Here is a 22304-nt window from a genome sequence, read left to right on the forward strand (position 1 = left end):
GACCTATAAAACAAATATTTTCCAAACATTAAATGTTCCAGATGATCATGCTTAAAGTATTTTATGTGCATGTGGAAATAAAAGCGTATAGACAATCAGTTTGTCTATCCTCAGTATCCAAGGGCCCTTTTTCCGCCTGTAGACGTGGGTGGGAGGGACACACTGTCAATCATCAACGCTTCATTGATCGAGGACAATCCTCGTCGTAAAACTGGTCTTTTTCTTAAGAAATCACTCACTTCGCATTAATTATCACTCTGCCTGTTTGTGTGTGTGTGTGTGTGTGTGTGTGTGTGTGTGTGTGTGCGTGCGTGCGTGTGAAACGTATTACCGTGCATGCTCATGCAGCTGACCACCTCTTTGACTATTTCACATTGCATGCGCTCACTCGAGAGGAGCCCATGATGAGATGAAATTCCAACACCTTCTGCTAAAATATAAGTTAGTAAGCAAAGCAGCCGACCATTTGTAGCCTACAACCTCACACAGCAGGGCGGTGCACAAAATAGTGTAAACTGTGGCAAATTATATTATGGTCACACTGAGTGGACACAAAAAACTCTTAAATTCAGCTAGACGTCAATGTGTGCAAGTGAAGAGAATTTCAGAAATATTTTGTATTTTAATTAATGTAGGTCTAAGTTAGGTGAATGTAGAATACCAGGCTATACAATTATAACATTGAGCCAGTTTGAGTTTGTTTGTTTTTTGCTCAAAAAATATTAAATAAAATGGAAAAATTAAAGAATTGTATTTTCCTGTGATTTGACAGTTGCATGACACATAGGCCTATATATAGGCTACCCACAAAAAAAAATGCAGTTGATAAAATAGCGTATGTTAGGCTACTACTTTAATGCACAGTTGTGTTGAATACTAACCAAAATGAAAAGTACATGAAGACAATTATCTTCTTTAATATTATTATAAAGCAAACATTAACTTGAAAATGTAGGCCTATTGCATAGCCTATCAGAAAGTGCCAACTATTTATTTAAGCAAAAATCAGGGAACCTCCCAGAGGTATAGGCTATTTTCAGAAAACCCGTGGCAGAATCAAATATAGGCTACACAAACAATGTCAAAGATTCTGGCTGCACCACATTTATGATCGTCTCTACATCGTCTTCATATCCACTAGCATTTTACACCCTAATCTGAATTTACCGACTAAAGCCAGACCACAACTATTACAAACAGCATGCGATTATCCGATTAACTCAAAGTCAATTTTTATTTCAAACAAAATACTCTGTTTATTTTTTTGTTTTTTTACCGCGCTAACCCCACTATACGACAAACCTCATTCAGCCACACTTTAAAATGGTGAAAGACTCCATGCAGATTTTCTCCATTAAAGCGGACTTCGGTAGGGCGATCCACAACCGGAGCTCTTTCTCTCTCTCTTCTCACCCTCACGTGCAGCCTATAACCAAAATTGTTTCGAGGCTCGTTTGACTTGTTTTCATAACTTTTCATAATGATTAGCATCGCTGGTCCGCATTTATCCGAAAACTAACCTCGATTATTTTAAATATCCAACATATAATTTCCCCCTCTCTGCAGTATTCCCTTTGATTCACGCTTGACTCATATGGCTTCAGGGCCAATGGGGGTCCGCCTTTGGGGTGCCTTGAAACTGCCTCTTCTTATCCCCTTTCATCATCTAACCCGGGACGCCTTGAAACCGCAGGGCCAGTTATTGCCTTTTTTTCTTCTTCTTTTTTTCAGACAGCCCAATGCGGACTGGCCAACAGCCAATCAGAGTCTTGTTTACACTCTGTGACTGACAATGCTCTGGCGCAGCGCCAGCCAATCAGACGCTCACATACAGGGAGGGATTCATTTGTAAACATTTAGCATAATGTAATAACCAAAGTCCATTAGTAATAACGCTAGGGAAATAGTGGAATTACTGTCTTGTCTGCATGATTCAGTGAAGAGTTTCAGAAATTGGCTTTAAAAGCACTTGCCAAAAAGCCTCTAGTGACTCTAAAGAAGAAAATAATATAGACAGTGAATGTTTGATGTTCAAAAATGCCCTGAATTGTTAGCTAAATGTTTTTTAAAGGGTGTTTTCAGTGACAGCTGAAAAATAGGCCTACAAAACATAAAATATAATTTATTCAGCTGTATTTATATTTGGAAAACTTCAAAACTGGTGTGTTTTTAAACATTACTGAATAAATGTATTTTAAATGTTTCACTTGTATCATTATTTTTCAGACATGACATACCTAGATCCCCAGGTCACATGGGAAGGAATGTGAACATATTTTATCCACTTTAAAAGGTGATATAAATCTTTTTGATTTAGATATCAAACCCATTTAAGTTAAATCGGGGTATTCTTGATAGCACACATACATGGACCTGCACCTCTAAAATGTATTTAAGTTTTACATTAACTTGACACTTTTTCCTTTTTCTACTGTAAATCTTTGAGATGCATTCAGGCTTAAAGCTCTTGGTAATTAGCAGGGTAATGTAAATATTTTTCAATAAAATATGTTTGGAGCATTATCCAAGTGGCTAATGTAAGTTGCATGCATTAATTGAATTGCAATTCTGACTATTTCTCTAAATTATCTGCAGGCTGTAGACCTTTATGCCTCCTATGCATTTTAAGCTTTGCTCAGGCTGCACTGAGCCCTATTCTAAGTGATTTAGACCATCCCGTGCTTTAAATCTGGCGCTTTTCTCTCTGTTTAGCATTGCCAGTCACCACACCATTGGCCTGACCTGCCGGCCAATCAGAACCTTCCGTATTTCCGGGCGGACGGCAGGAGCTAATTAACATGCAGGTATCCGACCAATGGGAGGGCGTGTTTACCCTGCCCCGAAACGCGAGGTACGCAGTTGCACCGGGAGAGAAACCGCTGCTCGGAGATCCGAGCCGCGATCCAGCCAGGCCGGAAGACTAGTCCCACTGCTTCCATAGACTGAATCAGCAGGCTACTGCACAGCCTCAGATGGAAATATTGTAGGATTTCACTCTAGCCACATGGTTTATTTCAAATTTTGATTTTAAATGGGCGTCGCAATTGGCCTTGCTCCTTCCCTCCCTGTGTTTTGTGATTTTTTAATTTATTGTTATGCAAGGATTTAACATACCAGTAAGTAGTAATTTTATATACTTGATTTTTTTTAATTGAATACAAATATTGTAAGGCCTGTTAACTCGTAGTAAGATGACAGAGGCTGTATTTTAGTCCAAAATGCTATATGTGACATTCTGTTCATTATACACAGTGCAGTGCTATAATTTACAAAATAACAAAACAGGATGTGTGAGGTATATCCTATGTGGAATAAATCGATGATTTAATGCATTCAGCTGACAAAAAATAAATTACCTTGAATTGTTACTATTAGGCCTATAATTAATTATTGTAATCGTTAGGTTACTAATATTATTTACAATAATATTAATAACAATGTTATAGTTTATATTTTGGCGTTAGGGGCATTTTTGTAATTAGGATAGATAAAATATTTAATTATTGATCGACTAGCCTACTTATTTGCATGTTGTTTTGTTTTTAATTAGCCTATCCTTAGAAACGTGCCATGCTTTGTATTTTTTGCAATTGGCCAAGATTTAAGAAGATTTAATACATTGTTGAAAAATGTAGGCTATATTTTTCTGTAAATTGTCGGTGGGGTGTCGATTAGGGTTTTAGTCAGGTTGCAACACACTCCAAGCAGATCATTTGCATTGGGAGGACAGGAGACGTGTTTCTACCCGACCCGGTCGAGGTGCACTCCCTGCCGGCCAGCTCAGTCATGGAGGGCCGCCTGTCTCGCAGCGCGATCCGACCTCTACAGCGTAATTTGATTTATTATCTGCGTTTCTGCTTTCGATTGGATTCTGTAAATGCAATTGACAGCTGCTTAATGAATTGCATTAGAAGCGTCGATCATTTGAACAGTTAAAAAATTACAGCGTATATTTGGTGAACGGGATTCGCACATTGTAGGCTGGAATGAAAGGAAACAACCGTGTGTGTTTACGCTACTGCAATTAAATTCCTACGAATGTACATTTCGAACATTTACAAAGCAGCAGTCTCTTCACAGCCTCGTAAATGTTAAATCATTTTATTCTGAGGTTGTTAGTAGACATGGGCTACATAGTGGGATGAATGCAACAGCATGGCGAGGGGGAAGGTAATGGCTGACTGCAAAGCGCTTTCTCAGTATGGAGACAAAGGCAGTCCTGCTGACGGGCGGCCATTCACCTTAGATCTCTACACAGTCCTGTATGCAACAGCAAGGCTTCGTAAACGTTTCACATTAAGGATGCACACACATTAGCTCAGGGAAGCCTCCGTGGATAACATTTTGTCCCAGGGAGCTCCGTATGGAAGGATTTTATTGTTGTTGATGTGGCACTGAATTGTAGGCTCGGCTGTAACTAGTTACATGGGGAGATAATAGTGCTGAGTAAAATAGCATATATCATTACAATATGACATTCTTACACATTGTAGAATTTCTTTTTTTTTGTAATTTAATTTATGGTGAAATTATGCTTTTATTTAGCTGGGGCCCCTTTTGCCACCCCTCTGAGAAACCCTGTAGGGACCCCAAATTGAGAATATTTAATATAAAACCACACATATCCTCCTGTATTGAGGACATTCAGTTAGGCTATTATTTATTTGTTTACTCATTTGGACCTATACAATTAAGCTGCCTTAGGTTTGCTTGCTTTGTTTTAATTACTCACAGCTATTAATGAGGGTCAACAAAATGGGCTGTCACGTTTAGATGATTGTTGTAAAAACGTAGCCTATATTTTAGCAGTGAAATTACATTTTATTTTAATTCATGCAAAATGGGTTTGCTTCCCATTTCGACTATAGCCTATAATGCTATTTTTGTAGCATGGCAGAGGATAGCCTATAATGTATTTACAACTCCATTTGATTAGGCTACCTGACCTGAAATAGGTCAAGGCAGATGAAGACCGTGAGAGTGCAGTTATTCGCGCGCGCGCGCGCGTGCACACACACACACACACACACACACACACACACACACACACACACACACACACACACACACACACACACACAAAGAGAGAGAGATAGAGTCCATGTCTTTCAGGAGCTGATACATCTCTTATGCGGTATTTTAATTGTATTCTTATATTAAGTAGGTCTCTTATGATTTGTTTCGAAACTTTATAAACTGACAGTGCAGGTTCCTTCTTGTGCACATTGGTCGATGTATGGTGCATTTTTTTTTCAATTGACAGTTTTATGATAAACTAGGATATTTTGTAGTTTGCAGAAGGTGCAAAATATAATACATCTGATTGATTTATGCCAGTTGATATAGAAAACCACTGTAGACTATGTGAAAACAGTGTGAGGTGCAATGAGAACTGGATGGAGCTATGGAGGCAGAAAAACGCCTGTATCAATCCGAGACAATAGGACGAGCAGGAGAAGGCAGGCAGCGTTGTTCACCTTGAGATGTAGGCTGAGTAGGCTTCCATTATTTCAACCCACTCAAACAGGACAACAGACTTTCTCCTTTAACACAACTATAGGGCTTTTTTTTTTAGATTGTTGCAGCAATCACAATTTCATAAAACACATTTTAATATGCTTAGCCGTGATTTTTGGAGAGAGTGACAGCTGGCGACTGCTGACGTGGTATAGGCTAAGCTAGGCCTAATTGTTAAAATAGAATATGAACATTATTAAATAGAATAGCCTATATAGAAACCTTAAATGTGTCTATATACTCGTTGTGCCTGTGTCTGTGGAATATGAAGTGCTCTCCTCCATATGATGCATATATCCAGGCTGATCAATAGAGCTGAATGTGAGCATGGCTCAGTGGGCTTTTGGACGCCTCGCTGGCCGTTTCTATCAGCGGTAACTTATTTTACACCATGAGTTTTAGGTTTGAATGGGTCATTTCAGCTATGCCTATATGCAAAGTATGCCCTGATATGACAGAAAGGTATTACAGCGAAATTAACAGGGGCGATAATGATTTGTTTTCTTTTACGTTTTTACCGCACTGTCAGTATTTTTGCATCGTGTAATCTTATCTAAGTCTTAACGGGGCTTTCCATTTTTCTTGATAATGAAAATTGCTTTGGATTTCTCCTTTGACAGAAAAGATGATCGGGGGCTGCGTTATTGGCTGGGGAAGCCTGCGATCGACTGAATGCAACACATAGATCTGAAGGAAAGGATTATTATATGGGTTGCATTTGATTTTTCTGACCTGCCCTATCCGGATTTCGGATTACTCAATATTCTTCGGAATGGAAGGACGGGATTTCGCTGCTCCGGCGCACCTCCTATCAGAGCGGGGCGCCCTGGTGCACCGAGCCGCCTCTCGGATCGCTCCCTCGGGCCACGGCTCTGTACAGCACGGCGGTCACTTCACGCCGGGGAAATACTACCCCTCGCACATACCAATGGCTCCCCACTCAGGTTAGTCAAACACGTACGGAGGTTTTTTGTCATACAAGAATGCAGCTACTAAAGTGTTTGTTCCCTTCAATATTTATCTTATCTGAAAGCTGGCTGTTGTTTCAAATGCTCTTCTCATAATGTTGCGCTATAAAGCATGTGCATTTGTCAGCGTGAGTGATAGGCTATGGCCTGCATGTGTGGCCTACAAAGCTGATTATTTTTGCACAAAAAATAATAATAATGAAAGACGGGGCTTTCTGTTTTAAATAAATGGTTGCTCAGGTGTGGCTGTTGACAGAGTTTCCCTATTCAAATATCAGCTAATAAATCAGGTGAAATTTGATTTACACTAGGCCTATGAAAAGGAATTTTGATTAAGCTGAATCAACATTTATAGCCTTAATATCTCGAAGGTAATAAAGCCATCTTAGTTAAACAAATAGCCATTTGATAAGATAGTTAAATGCCATGGTATTTAAAAATGGCATTAGGGATCTGTTTTAGTTTGTACGTATGAAGTTGGACAGAGCACACTGGCACTGGTTTCCCACTGGCTTATGGGGCTGAATCTGAAATGAGATTTTGTCACTTCACGTTAAATTGACAAGTGTCACACCAGCTCAAAAAAAAAAAAACCCTAGGCCATATCCAGCGCCATATAAGCAAGCAAAGGAAGAACAGGTCTGCATGGGTTTACAATGTATGGCGGTTGCAGGAAGAAGTGCCATAGTAGAAAATCCTCCTCCTATATTGGGCTTCAAAGTGTTGGGGTGCAAATGTGTTCACAGTGCATTTATCAGGTTTAACAAGTGACTTGGGTATCTTACATACCCAAATGTGAACCTTTACAAACATTTGTGTCCAGATAGAACAGTCAGAATTCATAACTGCTGAACAGAAGAGTATATAACAGCTGATGCATTTTTTAAATATGGGTGTGGACATAATGTAGGCCTATTAGATTTAAATAAATATATAACAATCTTGCACATCATTGTAATGGACTGAATCACAATATACTGTTGTAGCTTTTCATTTCATCCACCCATGTAAAACAAAAGAGATTTAAATAAGTCACAATAGTGGCATATTGATTGCATCAAACAGTTACACTTCTGAAACAATGTGCTTTGAAAATATGTTAGTGTTAAAGTTGATGTAATGTATATCAGCTAAAATTATAACGGGGCTAAGTGTAGGTGGTTGTTGTAGGTGGTTAAATACAGCATCAAAGTAACCTATGACAATGTTTTTTGTATTCTGCCTTTTATTTTATTTGTTTATTTGTTTATTCATGCTTGTTAAATGGTTCTACTGTATAGGCAGTATACTGGTAGGTTAAAGATTCTAAATTAATTTGCAAAATCATGCTAAACACAAGGTATAATTAGTCATTCAGGAGAATTCATAGGCGCTGTTCACCATTCATCTCTCACCATTCTTGTTTGCTTTTGGCAGTACGCGCACACACACACACACACACACACACACACACACACACACACACACACATTGCCTGCGCCCGTATGTTTTTTTTTCTTTTTTCGTATGGCTGTTTTGTTGAGAGCATGAAGGGTAATGCTGGCTACAGGGTACAGGTGCTCCCCCAACCAGATTTGATGTTTCTTTTGTAGTATTGTGCTGCACCAACACGAAGAACTACCCTCCAAATGTCATCACTGTTCAATGAGAAGCACAGGTGGTTTATTGTTCTCCCCAGCCTCCTCAGTAACACATGGGCGTGACTGGAGAGAAGTCTATCTAATATCCTTGAAGATCTGGAGAATGACTTAATTCTTTACATTTCAGGTATTTTATTGCATTAACATGGAGAATAATTTTAGTTCAAATATCTAAATCCCTTCTGGGCACTATAAGAATTATTTTGTTATTGTGCTCTGCTGATGTACAATCTTTGATTTATTTTCTTAATAATATTTGAAAATGTCAAGCATGTCATAATGCAAATAGGTGGATGAGACATGGAGCATAATTCACAATTATTCATGGAATATATTTTTAAGATGGCAATTCATCAAAACGGCACACAATGCAAACTTATAATCTGGTTGACACAAGAAAAAAACCCCACAATTTTACCTTTTTATATGTCCAGATAATATATAATACAATCAAAAACATGTTAATGTTAATGAACTAGTTAGTTTACCCAAACTGAATACAGGCCAGTCACACTATGTAAGAGCAGTAAAATGCTCTTTGGTTGTCTGACCAAACTGCTCCCAGACTGTTGTTTGTCTTGACAGGGCAGGTCATTAGTGTCCCTTCAAGTGTCCCGTATGCTAGCAACATTAGCACAACCTAGCATGTTGTTTGCGGATTGTGTTGGATCCCTTCAGTTTTCTCTGCACTTTCCCCCTGGGGACTAACTTCCACACTGGTTCACATGAATACTTTACAAAGAGCATGAATATTTCAGGGTTGATGTAAAAATGCATTCAGAGGCAGGTTTCTGATGTGGCTCCTTGAAAGGGCTCCTCTGACTTGCAGAGGTATTTACTGTAAGCGCTCCCTTCACCCTCGCTGCTGAAAAGAGTGATGGCAGTTGCAACACCCTCCCTTGGCATTGTTCTTTTCCAGGTTATAGAATTTCAACATATTTTGGGAGGAAATCTCTTTTCTTTTTTCCGTGCACACTTGTGAGTTTGGTTGCAATCAAGCAACAACAAATGCACGCTCCTACCATCTTGCCCACTGAAGCACGTTAACTTAGAACCGGTAGGCATTTGCCTCTGTCCATCTTCACCTGCTACAAGCCAGTCATTTGTAATGCATGTCAGGTGGTCGATTTTACAGTTTGCACTTGCACTGTGTTCTGGGAATGTGACATTGGAGCAACTTCTCTTTGTGTGCTTGCTGATGCAGTGGGACAAAGACCTGTAAACTCATCTAATGCAGTTTAATTCAGCCAGTCCATTTACAAGGACTTTGAAATAGTAATGTTATCTCCTGCTGGCTCCGGCGCAGAGTTCGAGACTGTCTTCACTTGGCTGTGAGGCCTGGATTCAGATGTTGGATAGTGTCAAAGCAGGAGACACAGTGAAGCTGTCTTTACTGCTGGCATTTATGGCTGGGGGCTCATCTTTCAGCCATATTGTTCTGATCAGTGTGCTCTAGCTGAGGTGTGGCTGTGTGGGAGCAGCAGGGGTTTTAGAGGCTGTCCATGGCTGAGCTCTGCTCTAAACACCCCATGTAATCAAAGGTCATATTTGTGTCATCTCGCTCACTCGGCCTCCCCTTCCTTTACATCTCCCCGGTCTCCCTTTCCATAAGCTGTCCTCTCTTTCCTCCCCTTCATTTCTCAGTCTCCTTTCTTTCCAGCAGGAAGACCCTTGTGTCTGGGAAGCGGTGGTCTTCCTGCCACCTCTGTTTTAGCCACCCTCCCCTGCCCTGGGCCATTGTTGCAGACCCCAGCTTTGTGTGTGTTTTATGGCTGCTGTTACAGATAAAAAAACAGTCCCTTCCACCCCCTTTATTGTTTTCTGGTAGGATGTCCCTGTCATTCCCTTGGTTTTTATGTCCTAGCTGGATATCCGAGCAGCTTCCCCCTTCAAAGGTTAGCTATGCTGTCTGCCTTCTCCCATTTTTTTTTCAAAGGGGAATAAATAACTTTACTGAGACTTTTATTGAACGTCTCATTGCTGGAATATCCCATGAGTCTGTGGTTGTTGAGAAGATGCTTCAAAGACAAACACAGGTGTTTGGTGGGGTTAGCAAAAGGCTGGTTACAACCAGAGTCTTTAAAAGAATAAACCTCAGTAAGTGGGTTGTTTGTGGCAAGGGAGGCTGCTTCTTCTTCTTGGCCTTGTAGCTCTTGTGTTGTGAGCACTCATAGTTCATACCTTGCTTCCCTTTGGCTTTACTTACCCCCCACCTCATTCTTGTTAACCCCAGACAAGAGTGGTGGCTGTAGTGTGTTGCATGCTCAGCGTAATTATTTAGCAGCACAGCACCCAGCCCCACTTAAAGCCAGGGCTTTTGTTTCTAGATCTAACAATTTTGGAGGTGGAGGTGAGTCTTCCTAGAGTGAAAAGAAAACTCATATTCTAAATAACCTAGGTTAAATATTACATTTAAAAAGGCTATTTGTATCTAGGAGCCACTGTAGTGAAAGTAAATTGAGAAAACGTGGGTCTTTGGCCAAGTTCCTTTTGACTGGGGCCTCGCCTGCTCCCTCTCTCTTTTGCTCCGGCTCTGCGAAACAGAGTGAGAACCTGGGCCTGTTCTCAGGCTCGTTTGTGGATTGTTGTGAGATGACACAGTTCAGACGCAATGTCACAGGAGTCTACCTGAATGGTTGAGGTGTTGCTTGGCATCCTACACCTGGCTGAAATAGCACCTTGCCCAGTGCCGCCGCCATCTGTCACCTTCCTCTGACACCCCCGCTGAAAGCCCAAATGACTTGCAAGGGCAGTCAATTGCTTTAAAAGGGTAGGTCCCTTGCATCTTTTCAAATACCTTTGGTTACCAGGGTAAAATGCGCTCACCGTGTTTCGAGTGGTTAGAGGCATCAACATTTTTTTTGTCACTATTAGATCATACCGGCTGTCCAATAACCAGTCTTCAAAAAAAGAGTAACAGCATCTGGTTTCATTACACTAAGGTAACTTAAGTGACAGATTGGATATAAGATAAGCTATTTAATCAGTTTCCTTTCTTTGCATTTTTTTTAGCTCATCAGCAAAACTGTCCAAAGAAAATGAAGGCTTAGGTTGAGTGGGGCGATAAAAGCAGGGCTCTGGCTTTGCAAGAGGAATTTGGCTAGTGAGTGGCCATGCTTCCTCAGAGACGGGCTCTTCAAACAGACCGCCACCCACACTACACCGTGTGGCATGGTGCCACAGAGCCCTCGCCTCGAGCATGGGGCGTGTACACAGGACAAACACAAAGAAGACCCACGGGTGAGAGTGACGGGCAGGGTAATACCTTCCTGTATCGGATTTCAGGGCATTGGATTTCAAAACCTTCCCATCTATTTTTACACTCAACACGAGGAAGTGAGAAGTTGCATTAAGAATCCAATGAGGCTATGAAAGTCTTTTGTCTTCCCATGACGAACACACACACACACACACACACACACACACACACACACACACACACACACACACACTTAATAATAATAAAAAAAGAAGAAAAAAAAGCTGGACTGAAAATGTATTGTTGCAAGATTGAATAGTCAACCACTGCTGTTTTGTTTGTGATTTGGATCTCTCTCTCTCTCTCTCTCTCTCTCTCTCTCTCTCTCTCTCTCTCTCTCTCTCTCTCTCTCTCTCTCTCTCTCTCTCTCTCTCTCTGCTTTGCTCTTTTTCTCGTTCTTTTAATTCCCCCCCTCGTTCTCCCTCCCTCTCCCAGTATCAGGCTGCCTCTCATCGGGCAGCCCCAGGCCCACCTCAGCGCATGGCCGTATTGCGTATGTGACAGCTGTTAGACATTATTAACGGCTCAAGCAGAAAATCCAGATTACTTGTTTTTTAATTTCAATTTTATTATTGTAATCGTTCAGTGAAAAGAACAAAAAAGGGCCGTTGCTCTATTGTTGTTAGCAGATTTGTGGTCAGTGACAATACTTTATGAGCGTGTGTGTGGTTATGTTTGGGTGGGTTGTTTTTTTTGTGTGTGTGTGTGCTGTGTTCTACACCCCCCCACTAGAGCCAAGGCACCCTGTGGTTGGCTGTGAGGCCCAGACAGGTGCATTGTTAACCCTCTAACGTCTGTGTCTGTCCCTTCTGTATCTGCCACTAGTGCTACTAGCATGATTTAATGCTCGTGATGCAGCTTGTATAGCGGTCCTACTTCGCTCTTTCTCTGCACATAAGATGAGTTTTGAAAATCACACTTTCTCATCTCTCAAACGCCAGTTTAGCGTACAGCCCGGGTCTATGAAATTCTACAAAAGAACGGGCTGAAGTTTCTGTTGTAACATGTTGTTAATATATGGGATTAATTTTGAAATCATCTCAACTCAGCAGTTGTTTCTGTACAGCATTTTGTTTCTGTTGCTGTGTTTATATTTATATATAAATAAATGTCATATGTTCTGTAGTCTCGCATTGCCAGACCTATCTCCACAGCACTGTGGAGTAAGGTCTGGCTACACTACACATACATTCTTGGATAGGAGAAAAAATGCTCTGGGTTGATGGCATTCCTTCAACCAATCAAAATCCTCTAGGGCGGCACTAAACTCTGGCCGCAGCGATGGTGGCTCTGGAAAATAGTCACAGGAAGGAACTTGTTTTGGTGGAACATTTAAACTCCGATAAAAGAAAACGGCACATACAATATTAAATGAAGTCACACAATACAGTAACGTGATCTATTTAACTTAACTGGATACATAGTTAAATGTAATTTGCTCTAACCAGTGTAGCACTGTGCACTGTAATCCATAGCTATTCCCACCAATCGGTCCCAAAGCGTCCTAGTTAAATAGTAAACACATTCTTTGTAAATCTTTACAATCCCCGAAAGAACCAAGCAGGCCTGCCTTATTGCACGATCCAAATTTTCTTCAAAACTTGCCATTTTCAGCATGTAGCTTGCTAACTCGTAGTTTGTTGTTGTTTCCCGAAGCGAAGGGATTTTGAGAACGGCAACACAGAGAGCGGAAAGTGAGACACATGATGTTAGGCAATTATCCTGGAAATGTACTTCTTTTGATCCAGACTATATGTTCTGTATACTAGACTTCCTCATTTCAAATAGCAGACTATGATCCATTAATGAAGATGGTATGCAATGGAGGGGCAGGACTGAGTGCAGATGAACTCAAATAATGGCCCACGATTCGGCGACTGTCAGCAGGAATAGCGGGCGGTGGTGACACACAGTACCAAACAATGAGGTGTGCTGCTAAATATATGCAGAGATTTGCCATTAAATATACATGCAGTATGCCTCTCAAGGATGTGTCAGCCCTCTTGTGAGAAAACAAAGATTAGCATCAGGAATTCCATTTTAATAAGTCTCTTGGGACCATCCAACCAGCTGTCTAGTCTTCAATCCAAAGGGAACTTGTTGCTCTCTCGCTTTCTCATTTATTCGTTCTCTCTCTTGCATGGATTTCCTGTGCTCCTTCTGACATTGATTAGAACAAAAATCCTTCCCTCCCCTTCTGTTTTATTTGCCAAATCACTTGTTTTATGTATACATGTTCTCTCTTTGATGATCCATGTCCATATCCTGTCTGCTCCTCCCTGCAGTCCCCCCACCTCCCTTCTTCTCTTGTACATTCATTGTCTCCCATGTTTTTTTTTAGAGTGGGTCTGCCTCTGCCTCACACTACAGTTTTTCTGGCCCCTCTGCCTGGTGTGACCACTAGGCTACACTGCCTCCTCTCTCTGATACAGTATGTGTCCTGAGGATCTGGGGCAAATGACTGGCTCCTCAGCAACAGATGTGTGTTTGTCTGCTGGTGCTGCGTGCATTAGCTTTCTCTGCTTGCCATGCATGGCCACTGACCTACCCTCTGGTGAATGTGGGGGAGGGGACTGAGAGTTTGTGTGTGCACGAGAAAGAGACAGACCGACAGAGAGAAAGAGAGGACAGCGACAGCACGACTAGATGCACACTTGTCACATGCTGTCATACACTTACTGGTGCATTGCAGGCAGACACACGCAAAGGCACGCACACACAAACACTGGCACGTCATATACACACTCACACATCTTGCCTCCCAGGAGGCCGTGGGGCCAGTGGGACAGAGCAAGCATGAGAGTCTGGTTGGTCTGTTTACATCTAATTATAGAAACAGGACTATTTCTGCAACCACTGCTCCAGCTTTTTTTATATTCTTACAAGAGAGAGCGAGAGAGAGAGAGAGAAGTCAGAGCGAGGGGAAAAAAAAAAAAAAAAAGCTCTGACAGCCTTTTCTCACAATGGTGAACGGTTATCTCATCCCCTTAGCGCTGCTACAGTCTGCAGGCTCTCAGTACAGTACACCATGAGACAGAGGGGGAGGGGGAGAGTGTCTTGTATCGTATTCTCTCATCCTCATGTAACATGAATGTGCAAATTTACGAGAATCGAGCAACGGCAAAGGAGGCAATGCATTTTCCCCCATTAGCCTCGCTGATACATTCAGTTCACAATAAGAAAAGAAAAAAAAGAGAATAATTTCTTCACCCCTGCCCCGCGGGCTCTCGTTTCGACCCGGCGTTCCATCACGACAGTCAAAACAAAAAGAAGAAAGAGTTGATGTTAAGGATTAGCGTTGTATAAAATTTATTTAGTATTAAAGAGACAGGGCCAGTGCAATAGTTAATCCTTAAGCTTTGTGGCTGATATCCAGCTGAGTGGCTGTTGTTAGCCAGGGGGGCCTGGAGCGGGGTAGCTGTCAGACCTGTTGGCCCGCCTGGGGTTGCCAGGTGAGAGCCAGAGCAGGGCAGGGTTGGGCCTGTGGGTCTGGGCCAGGCAGGTTGCAGTCTCTTCCAGGTGCTTTCATAAAGAGCCCCCGAGGCCAAATGCACAGCCCGCTGGATGCAACCTGAGCCAGGTGCTCCCCATCCCCCACCCAAATACGGTACATAAACCACTACATAATGGAAATGTGTGCTTGCATATACCCCACTGCCACCACTCATTCCACCCTCTTTATTCTGAGACATGGCAGGTAAATTAATTGGCCGTGAGTATGTAACGTATATGCCGAGATAACGGTGCGCTGTCTGGCCAAGGCGTAGCGTAACGGCCGTAATGATGGCTCCATTGTGTTGATGTTGAGGGGGTAGTTAGCGGCACCGCCAGCAGGGCCCTTGCTGGAGGGCTGGATAGTCTCTGATTAATAGTGGGGAATGCTTTGAAGTGACACCCAAGTGCACCAGCTCACAGGCTAATAGCAATACCATCAGTATAGGCAGTGCTCCCTTTTCCTCAGTCTGCATTAGCTAACGGTTCCCCAGCACTATCTGACCACCCTCCCTTCACACGCCTGCCTCATCTACAGAGAGCCTTTAAGAGCTCTCAGGTTTTTATTTTTGCAATTGTTTCATGATTTCACTGTCATTTCTCTTTGTCATGTTTGGTAAAATAGGAGATTTTTTTTCCCTTGAAGGTGGCGGAGAGGGAAGGCAGGGAGGAGGTCTTTAGTCACAGAGCTCCACAGCATAGGTGAACTGTGGCACAGCCTAAAGACTCATGGGATTGATGTGGCACAAGAGGGACATGGCTGGGGACTATTCCCAGGATCCATTTTGATCTCCCATACTGACAGATGAGCTACAGCTGACAGATGTGCTACAGCTGTCAGGGGTGTGTGTGTGTGTGTGTGTGTGTGTGTGTGTGTGTGTGTGTGTGTGTGTGTGTGTGTGTGTGTGTGTGTTTGTGTTTGTGTTTAAGAAGCAGAGGCAGGGTTGGGTCTGTCAGCTGTTGGAGTAAAGTAAACTATTAGTGGTGGGAGAAGGCAGTGTTTCCAGTGAAGAATTAGAACCACTTCTAATTGCAGTGAGGTTGGGCTATGATTACATGCTGGCTAATGCACTGACAGACCTCTCACTTGGCTGGCTCTCAGAACGCTGCTGAAATGGCTGAATGCCTTTTGGTTCTACAGCATAATGGGAGGGTGTGTGGATGCGCGTATGTGTTTGCTATGTGTGGGTGGCTGCCTATGTGTATCTGTGATTAAACTTGCTTTTAAGACTGATTTCCTGTGCTTTTTGCATGTTTTTGTGCATTATGCATTTTGCTTTAATACGTGTGTGGGTTTGTGTGTTTAGTGTGATAACTGTGCTCTGCTTGTTTTTTGAGTGCCTGTCGGTATTTGTAGCAGAGGCAACTTTTCTTGCCAAATCAAAACTCAGCTGGTGCAACTGTCTCTGAACAGTACAGAAGTGTGTTTTTGTGTACACATGTGTTGTATTTGTGTGTGTGCTCGTATGCCCACAGGAAAGAGCAATCAAAGGAGTTGTGTGGTGGAGAGATTGTATAAAAGGAGCGAGAGAGGAAACAGAGTGGCAGGCAGCTGAGAGGGCAGCATGTGGGGGTGATTGCACATGGGGGACTGATGCAGGTGCCTAATTCTACCTCAGCCCTGGGCGTTTTATATTGCATCCATCTTGCTGTTCTCCACGTCTGCACGGGGCTGTTGGGGCGATGTAGTAAATTCCACTGCTTCAATTACCACATTGATTAGCCGATATATCTGTGACGGTAATCAGAATAATAACGCACAGATGGATTTATACAGCATTATACTGTAAATCTGTTGCATAAGTAATCAGGTAAGAATTTTAAGAAGCTGTATTCATTTTTCACCTCATGATTTTAATTACCTGTTTTTTGCTCGTGGAACAGCTTGTTCTCAGGTGTGCAGACTCCCCCGTTTGCGAGAAGCTGCGGTTTATTGTTTTTTGCCAGTGAGTGCTTTAAATCACATCGCTTTCCCAGCATATGGAATGACAGTTATGGGAGTGTTTCTGCCATTTCTTCATCAGGTCCTTAGGCCTGACATGTAGTGTTTATCTCTTTTAACCAGACAGAAGGAATACAGACATTGTGGTTTCTGTGTGGGGTCAGGAGGTCACAGAGAGAGATTTTTCAACACTGTAACAGGAATTTTGTTGTTTGCATCTCTGCTGATTACTTCCTGGGTTAGTCATGGGTCATGGATAGGCTGAAGGAACTTGTTGTGGTGGAACATTTGCACCCCGCAAACAGTGTGTCATTGTGTATTTTGTCGATAGCAAATCCCCACTAATCAGTCCCAAAACGTCCCAGTTAGATAGTAAATGCTGTAAACATATTCTTTGTAAGTCTTACAAAGAATATGTACAACCATTCCCGGAAAGAACCAAGCAGGCCTGCCTTGTTGCACGATCCAAATGTTCTTAAAAACTTGCCATTTTCAGCGTGTAGCTTGCAAGCACAAAGGTTGTTGTTTGCCGAAACAAACGGAGCATTGGCAAGGAGAGGGACGTCTGCTGCCAGATGTTCCGGCGATTATCCAGTAAATGAACTGTCATCGATCCGGACTACTAGAGAACTACAGGACAAATAGTCATGCAGTGGGGCTTTTGGAGGTCAGCAGTAGACTGTGGTTGCTAAGGGATCATAAATGGAGTTGGTTGCGCACATGTGGATTTGTGTGCGGTTGTTAGGAAACAAAACAGGACATGCATTCAGTTTATTTTGGTGATGTGGAAGCTCTGTACCTTCCCAGCTAATGTGTGACAGACCAGTGAAGTATGAGGAGAGAAGTGGTCATCCTTGGTAACAGGGCATTTACCAGACCAAAGTCGTCTGCACACATGGAAACTGGATGGATCAATACCATTGGCATGGAGGTGGAGTAAACTATGCAGCAGTGTGGGAAGAAGAGAATGGTCGGGCATACTGGAACATGTGATGGTGCTGCAGATGTCTGTTATTTTAGAGAAAGCTATGAGGTCCGCAATGTATTAACACAATATTTTGTTTAATGTGTGTGTGCTTGTGTGTAAATGTGTGTATGCCCATTTGACAGATCTCCTTTCAGAAAGTGGAGCTGCTTTGACGATCAATACTGACACACTGTCTGCACAAGTACACAACACACACACACACACACACACGCTCACTGTCTCATCTGTCAGTTTACAGAGTTTTCTCCCGCTCTGTGGCTTCTCTTTCCAGCCAAGCAGATGGTGAACATTCAGAATGAAAGCAGATCCTAAGTCATTTTGGATCTCCATCAATTCGGCAGTCTCTGGGACCATCCTGCACAGGGCTCAAGTTTCTTAGCAGTGACTGAGCCTTCTCTGATCTCCAACCAGGGCGTCGTCGCCGCCTTCTCTCCCTCCACAGTGCCCATATGCCCAATCTAACAGCAGTGCTTTTTAACTCACATTCAACAACGGTCCACATTCACTCGAACAAACACTGGCGCTGAAAAAGAGCTGCTGACAGTTGTTCCCATTGCTCACTCTTTTTGCTCCCCACCAACTCGGCAGATACCTCCAAACCCAGCGGGATGTCTCTGCGCTCTGCTCTTCCACATCCTCGCCCAGTGTGTTGCACCCTACTGTGTGCATATAGCAATTGCTCTGAAGAGCTCATTTCCCTCGTCTGTCTGTCCCGCTTACCTGTAGCAGCAGCTGTATCACCCAAACATCCACCCGGTGTGTTTTTATGTGACAGAATAAGCAGGATTTATTTCAGCACATGTGCTTGGACCTTTTAACAGGACTGGTTTGAATGCAGGCCGCTTTGAAGCCTGCACTATTTCTAACTGTAAGTGATTTTATGAGACGTGTTTCTGTGCCAGTCAGGCAGGCCGCTGCGCCTCAACCAGATTGGTGGAGAGCAGTGGGAATGTGATTCCAGCACACACCATTTGGGAGAAAGTGTGCGTTCTTGTGTATGTGATTATGCACATATGTTTGTGTAGGTGTGTGTTTGCGTGCATGTAAAGGGAGAGGGGTGGTTAGCGCTGGCTGTGAAAGGGGAAAAAAAGTTAGGCTTTTTGAGGGAGGCCTCATACTGGCTCTGCCCGCGTCTACTGATTTATGAGCTTGTGAAGGAAATCTCTCATTTGTCACTTTTCATCTCTTTCCTCCACGTCATCCTTTTTTTTCTCTTTCACTCTCTCTCATTGGAATTCAGCTTTTACCCAAATCTTCCGCTGCTTCCAAAGAAAGGAGAGGAACGGAGGAAGAGAAAAGAAAAGGGAAGCAGCCAGGAGGGAGATGCTTTTTTTAACGTATCAGGTTAAAACCATGTTGACCAAAAGGCTTGTCATAGTGGATATGTTTTAGTAAATAATTATAGGTGTTGACATGTCAGCGTAATGTATGTATATGTTTGTGGTAGGGATGCGTGTCATTAGGCGATGTATACTTTCTGCCTGTAAATTATTCAAAGCACCTGTTATGGTGCTGTTACAGCTTCACTGTGGTTTGAGCATTATTGTAGAAACAACATGGGTCTGAATTTTGTGTGCAACACTGTGTATGTGGAGAACAATTCTCGCCACAGGGACACACATGTTTGCTGCTAATACTTGCTAGCCAGTGCATCACTGCACAGGGGCCACAGTCAGGTCAACTGCAGTCTGGAGCACGTGTGTGTGTGTGTGTGTGTGTGTGTGTGTGTGTGTGTGTGTGTGTGTGTGTGTGTGTGTGTACACTCATGTGTTTATGTGCCAGTGTGCACCTTACTCACTCAGGTGCTAGCTATAAATCTGCCTCACCCTTTCCTGGCCCGCTGTGGACACCGCAGGAGCGGTTTGGGGTTTCACCCTTTTTTCAAAGTGGGGGAGGAGAGGGAGGGAGACGGTAAAGGGTTAGAGGGGAAGAGAGATAAATGAGGGAGGGGGCTTAATGAGAGCCCTGGCTCACATGATTATGGTACTGGCTGATAGAAATCAGGATCTTTCTCAAAGAAGTCAATTAACCCCCTCCCCCTTCCATAATTATGCATGGATTGCTCCACTGACTCTTTACTGATGGGGATGCTCAGCTCAATATGCAGACTCATGCTGCCTGCGTCTACAAGGGCTTGTGTGTATTGTAAAAAAGCATTCATTAACCTTTTTTTTCAGAATCTGCTAGCAGTCGGGTTTAAACTCAGGGTTTTTCAAAGCCATTAGTTATCCCCAACCCCCTCATCTTTCTTCTCACCTGACAAGCTGAGAAAGCCAGTACCGGGCAGAGCCGGAAGGGGGCTCCACCCCAAGAGGCATCTGGTCATTAGTGCATTAGAGGCTAGATGATTGCTGAACTCTGTGGTCTGAGTAAATAAGCAGTGTTGTAGAATGTCAACACGACCAGGCGGCTCCTTCACAGCACCCACTGTTGACATAACTGCTCTCTTATCTGAGTGCAAAGCCTATAGCCCCACAATAGAACACGGTGCCAGAACAAATACAGTAAGGAGACATAAAACACACACACACACACACACACACACACACACACACACACTCTGGCTGTGAAGGAATGTGTCGCATGGCACTACAAGTCAAAGCTGCTGTGGATGCAGTATGGCACAAAACAATGCATAACTGATAAAGCAAGGCTTTACAGCAGTAGTGTAATTAAGTTGTGGTCCTGGCGTGCTGTTCATGCTGCCAGACTGCCTGGTGTTCATGTGAGCTCATGAAAATAATGGGGTGTTTAGGATTTTAGTAATCTGGGTGAAGGACTTGGACTCTGCTCGCGCTGCTCAATCTGGCAGAGAATGAAGGCCAGCCTGAGAGTCATAAGACAAGCTCTGCCGTCGGGCTTAAGTGAACGAGCAGTTTGTGAAAGTTGCGTCTGCAGTTATCACTCTTGTGAGTGTGTGTCAAGCTGAGCAGAAAGAAAGCAAGAGGAGAGAGAGGGTACAGAGAGAAAGATGACTGCGGTTTGCTTTTCAAACCCTTGTTTAAGTACCTGTGTCACATTTGCTTTTTTTCTGTGTCAAAACATTTCAGTAGGGCCTCTTCCCCTCATTGCCTCACGTCACCCTAATAACTCTTCTTTATTCTCCTTCCCTGTCTCTCCAAGTCCCCCTCCGCCTCCCCCTCACTATCCATTATGGCCTCTGCCAGGTCTAGACTGAGCTTGGCTCACACTGGCATTGTGATAACCTGCTGAAAGCTGTTGCTCTGCCGTAGATATGAGGACACCCAGCTGAGGTTTCTTTGCGCTACCTCTCACTTATGCTTCCTCCCTTAAATCCACCACCATGACTCGCTGTCTTCCTTGCACAGATTACCCAAATCATTTCACTGGTCAGGCCCGCCACATATGTTTTTTGGCCCAATGCACAGGTGCTGACATGTTTTATGGCCAGCAGAGCTAAGCGTATATTAAAGAAAAATAAGAAAAGCCAACATGTGCAATCATAGGCACACTGTTCAAAGTCGGTTTAATGGTTACTCTGGGATGTAGGGTTTTTATTTGAGACCCAAAACACTGCCAGTAGTGCTATTGAGCAAAATATATGATTTTAATTTCCATCCTGCTAACATGTATACAGTATATAGTGGTGTTTTTGTGTCTGCCTTTTCAGTGAGTGTGTATTTGTGTGTGTGTGTGTACAGTATGAGGATGTGCAATGGCAAACAAAACGAGCAGCTGCATCACATCTGTTAACTTCGATCAGATGCTTGCCTGTAAGCCCACAAGGCCTCCCTCCTCCTCTGTGCCGTTTCTGAATGCGACCTGCAGAGTGAGGAAGGGAGGGGGGTGACATTTGACCGTCTGGCCCGCCCACCTGTCCAGCGGACTAGATGTGATCACCGCAAAAGAGATAGACGACTACAATGGCAGCTGTGCAGCCAACCAACCAGACAGACAAGCCATGAGCAGTTGATCAAGATGATATCCCTCCCCTCTGTCTCTCTGCTTTGACCTTGGATTGTGCCTTTCCTACTCCTAGCCGTTAAAGCCTACATCAAGCTAACCAGCTGGAGAAGGGAGATGAGATGCTTTTTATCGCTGCCCTGCTCTATGTTACACTTCATCTGCTCATGTTCGGGTGAGGATGACCTTCTCTCCTCTGTACATCTGTACAGATTGCAGGAAATGCTCCTAATTTTACTCATCTCTGCTCAAGAGTGTTGCTGCAGATGTTGAGCAGGCCCCAGCAGCAGCATATCATGGATGACCAGTGTTAGCAGTCGGGAGACATAACTCAACTTTAAAGCCTAGTTTGTCAGATGCATTTCATAAAAGAATTTACTGTGTGATTTGGCTGACCTTGTACGCACTTGAAAGTGTAGGCTGCTACAGTGGGAAAGAAGGTGGTTATCTGTACGGGCCAAATGGAGTATTGTCCTTCCGGCAAAGAAGCTTTGCAACAACAGAAGTCAAGGAGACGCACGCATATTATACAGTGTGTTCTTTACAAGGAAATACTGTATATTGTTTGGCCTTG

General features: G+C 43.1%; 1 protein-coding gene across 8 annotated transcripts in view; it reads left to right on the forward strand.

Annotated features, from left to right (window-relative positions):
- The first annotated feature begins 2855 nt into the window (after positions 1-2855).
- LOC116059345 (BAH and coiled-coil domain-containing protein 1) overlaps positions 2856-22304 on the forward strand; it is a 63921-nt gene continuing 44472 nt past the window's right edge. For all 8 annotated transcript variants that reach the window (XM_031312362.2, XM_035996621.1, XM_035996618.1 and 5 more), the window contains exons 1-2: positions 2856-3116; positions 6138-6461. In XM_031312362.2, coding sequence (XP_031168222.2) covers positions 6290-6461 — 172 coding nt within the window. In that variant the 5' untranslated portion in view covers positions 2856-3116; positions 6138-6289. The remainder of the gene's footprint in view (positions 3117-6137; positions 6462-22304) is intronic.

Source organism: Sander lucioperca, chromosome 21 (assembly GCF_008315115.2).
Source record: "Sander lucioperca isolate FBNREF2018 chromosome 21, SLUC_FBN_1.2, whole genome shotgun sequence".
In the NCBI taxonomy this organism is placed as follows: domain Eukaryota; kingdom Metazoa; phylum Chordata; class Actinopteri; order Perciformes; family Percidae; genus Sander; species Sander lucioperca.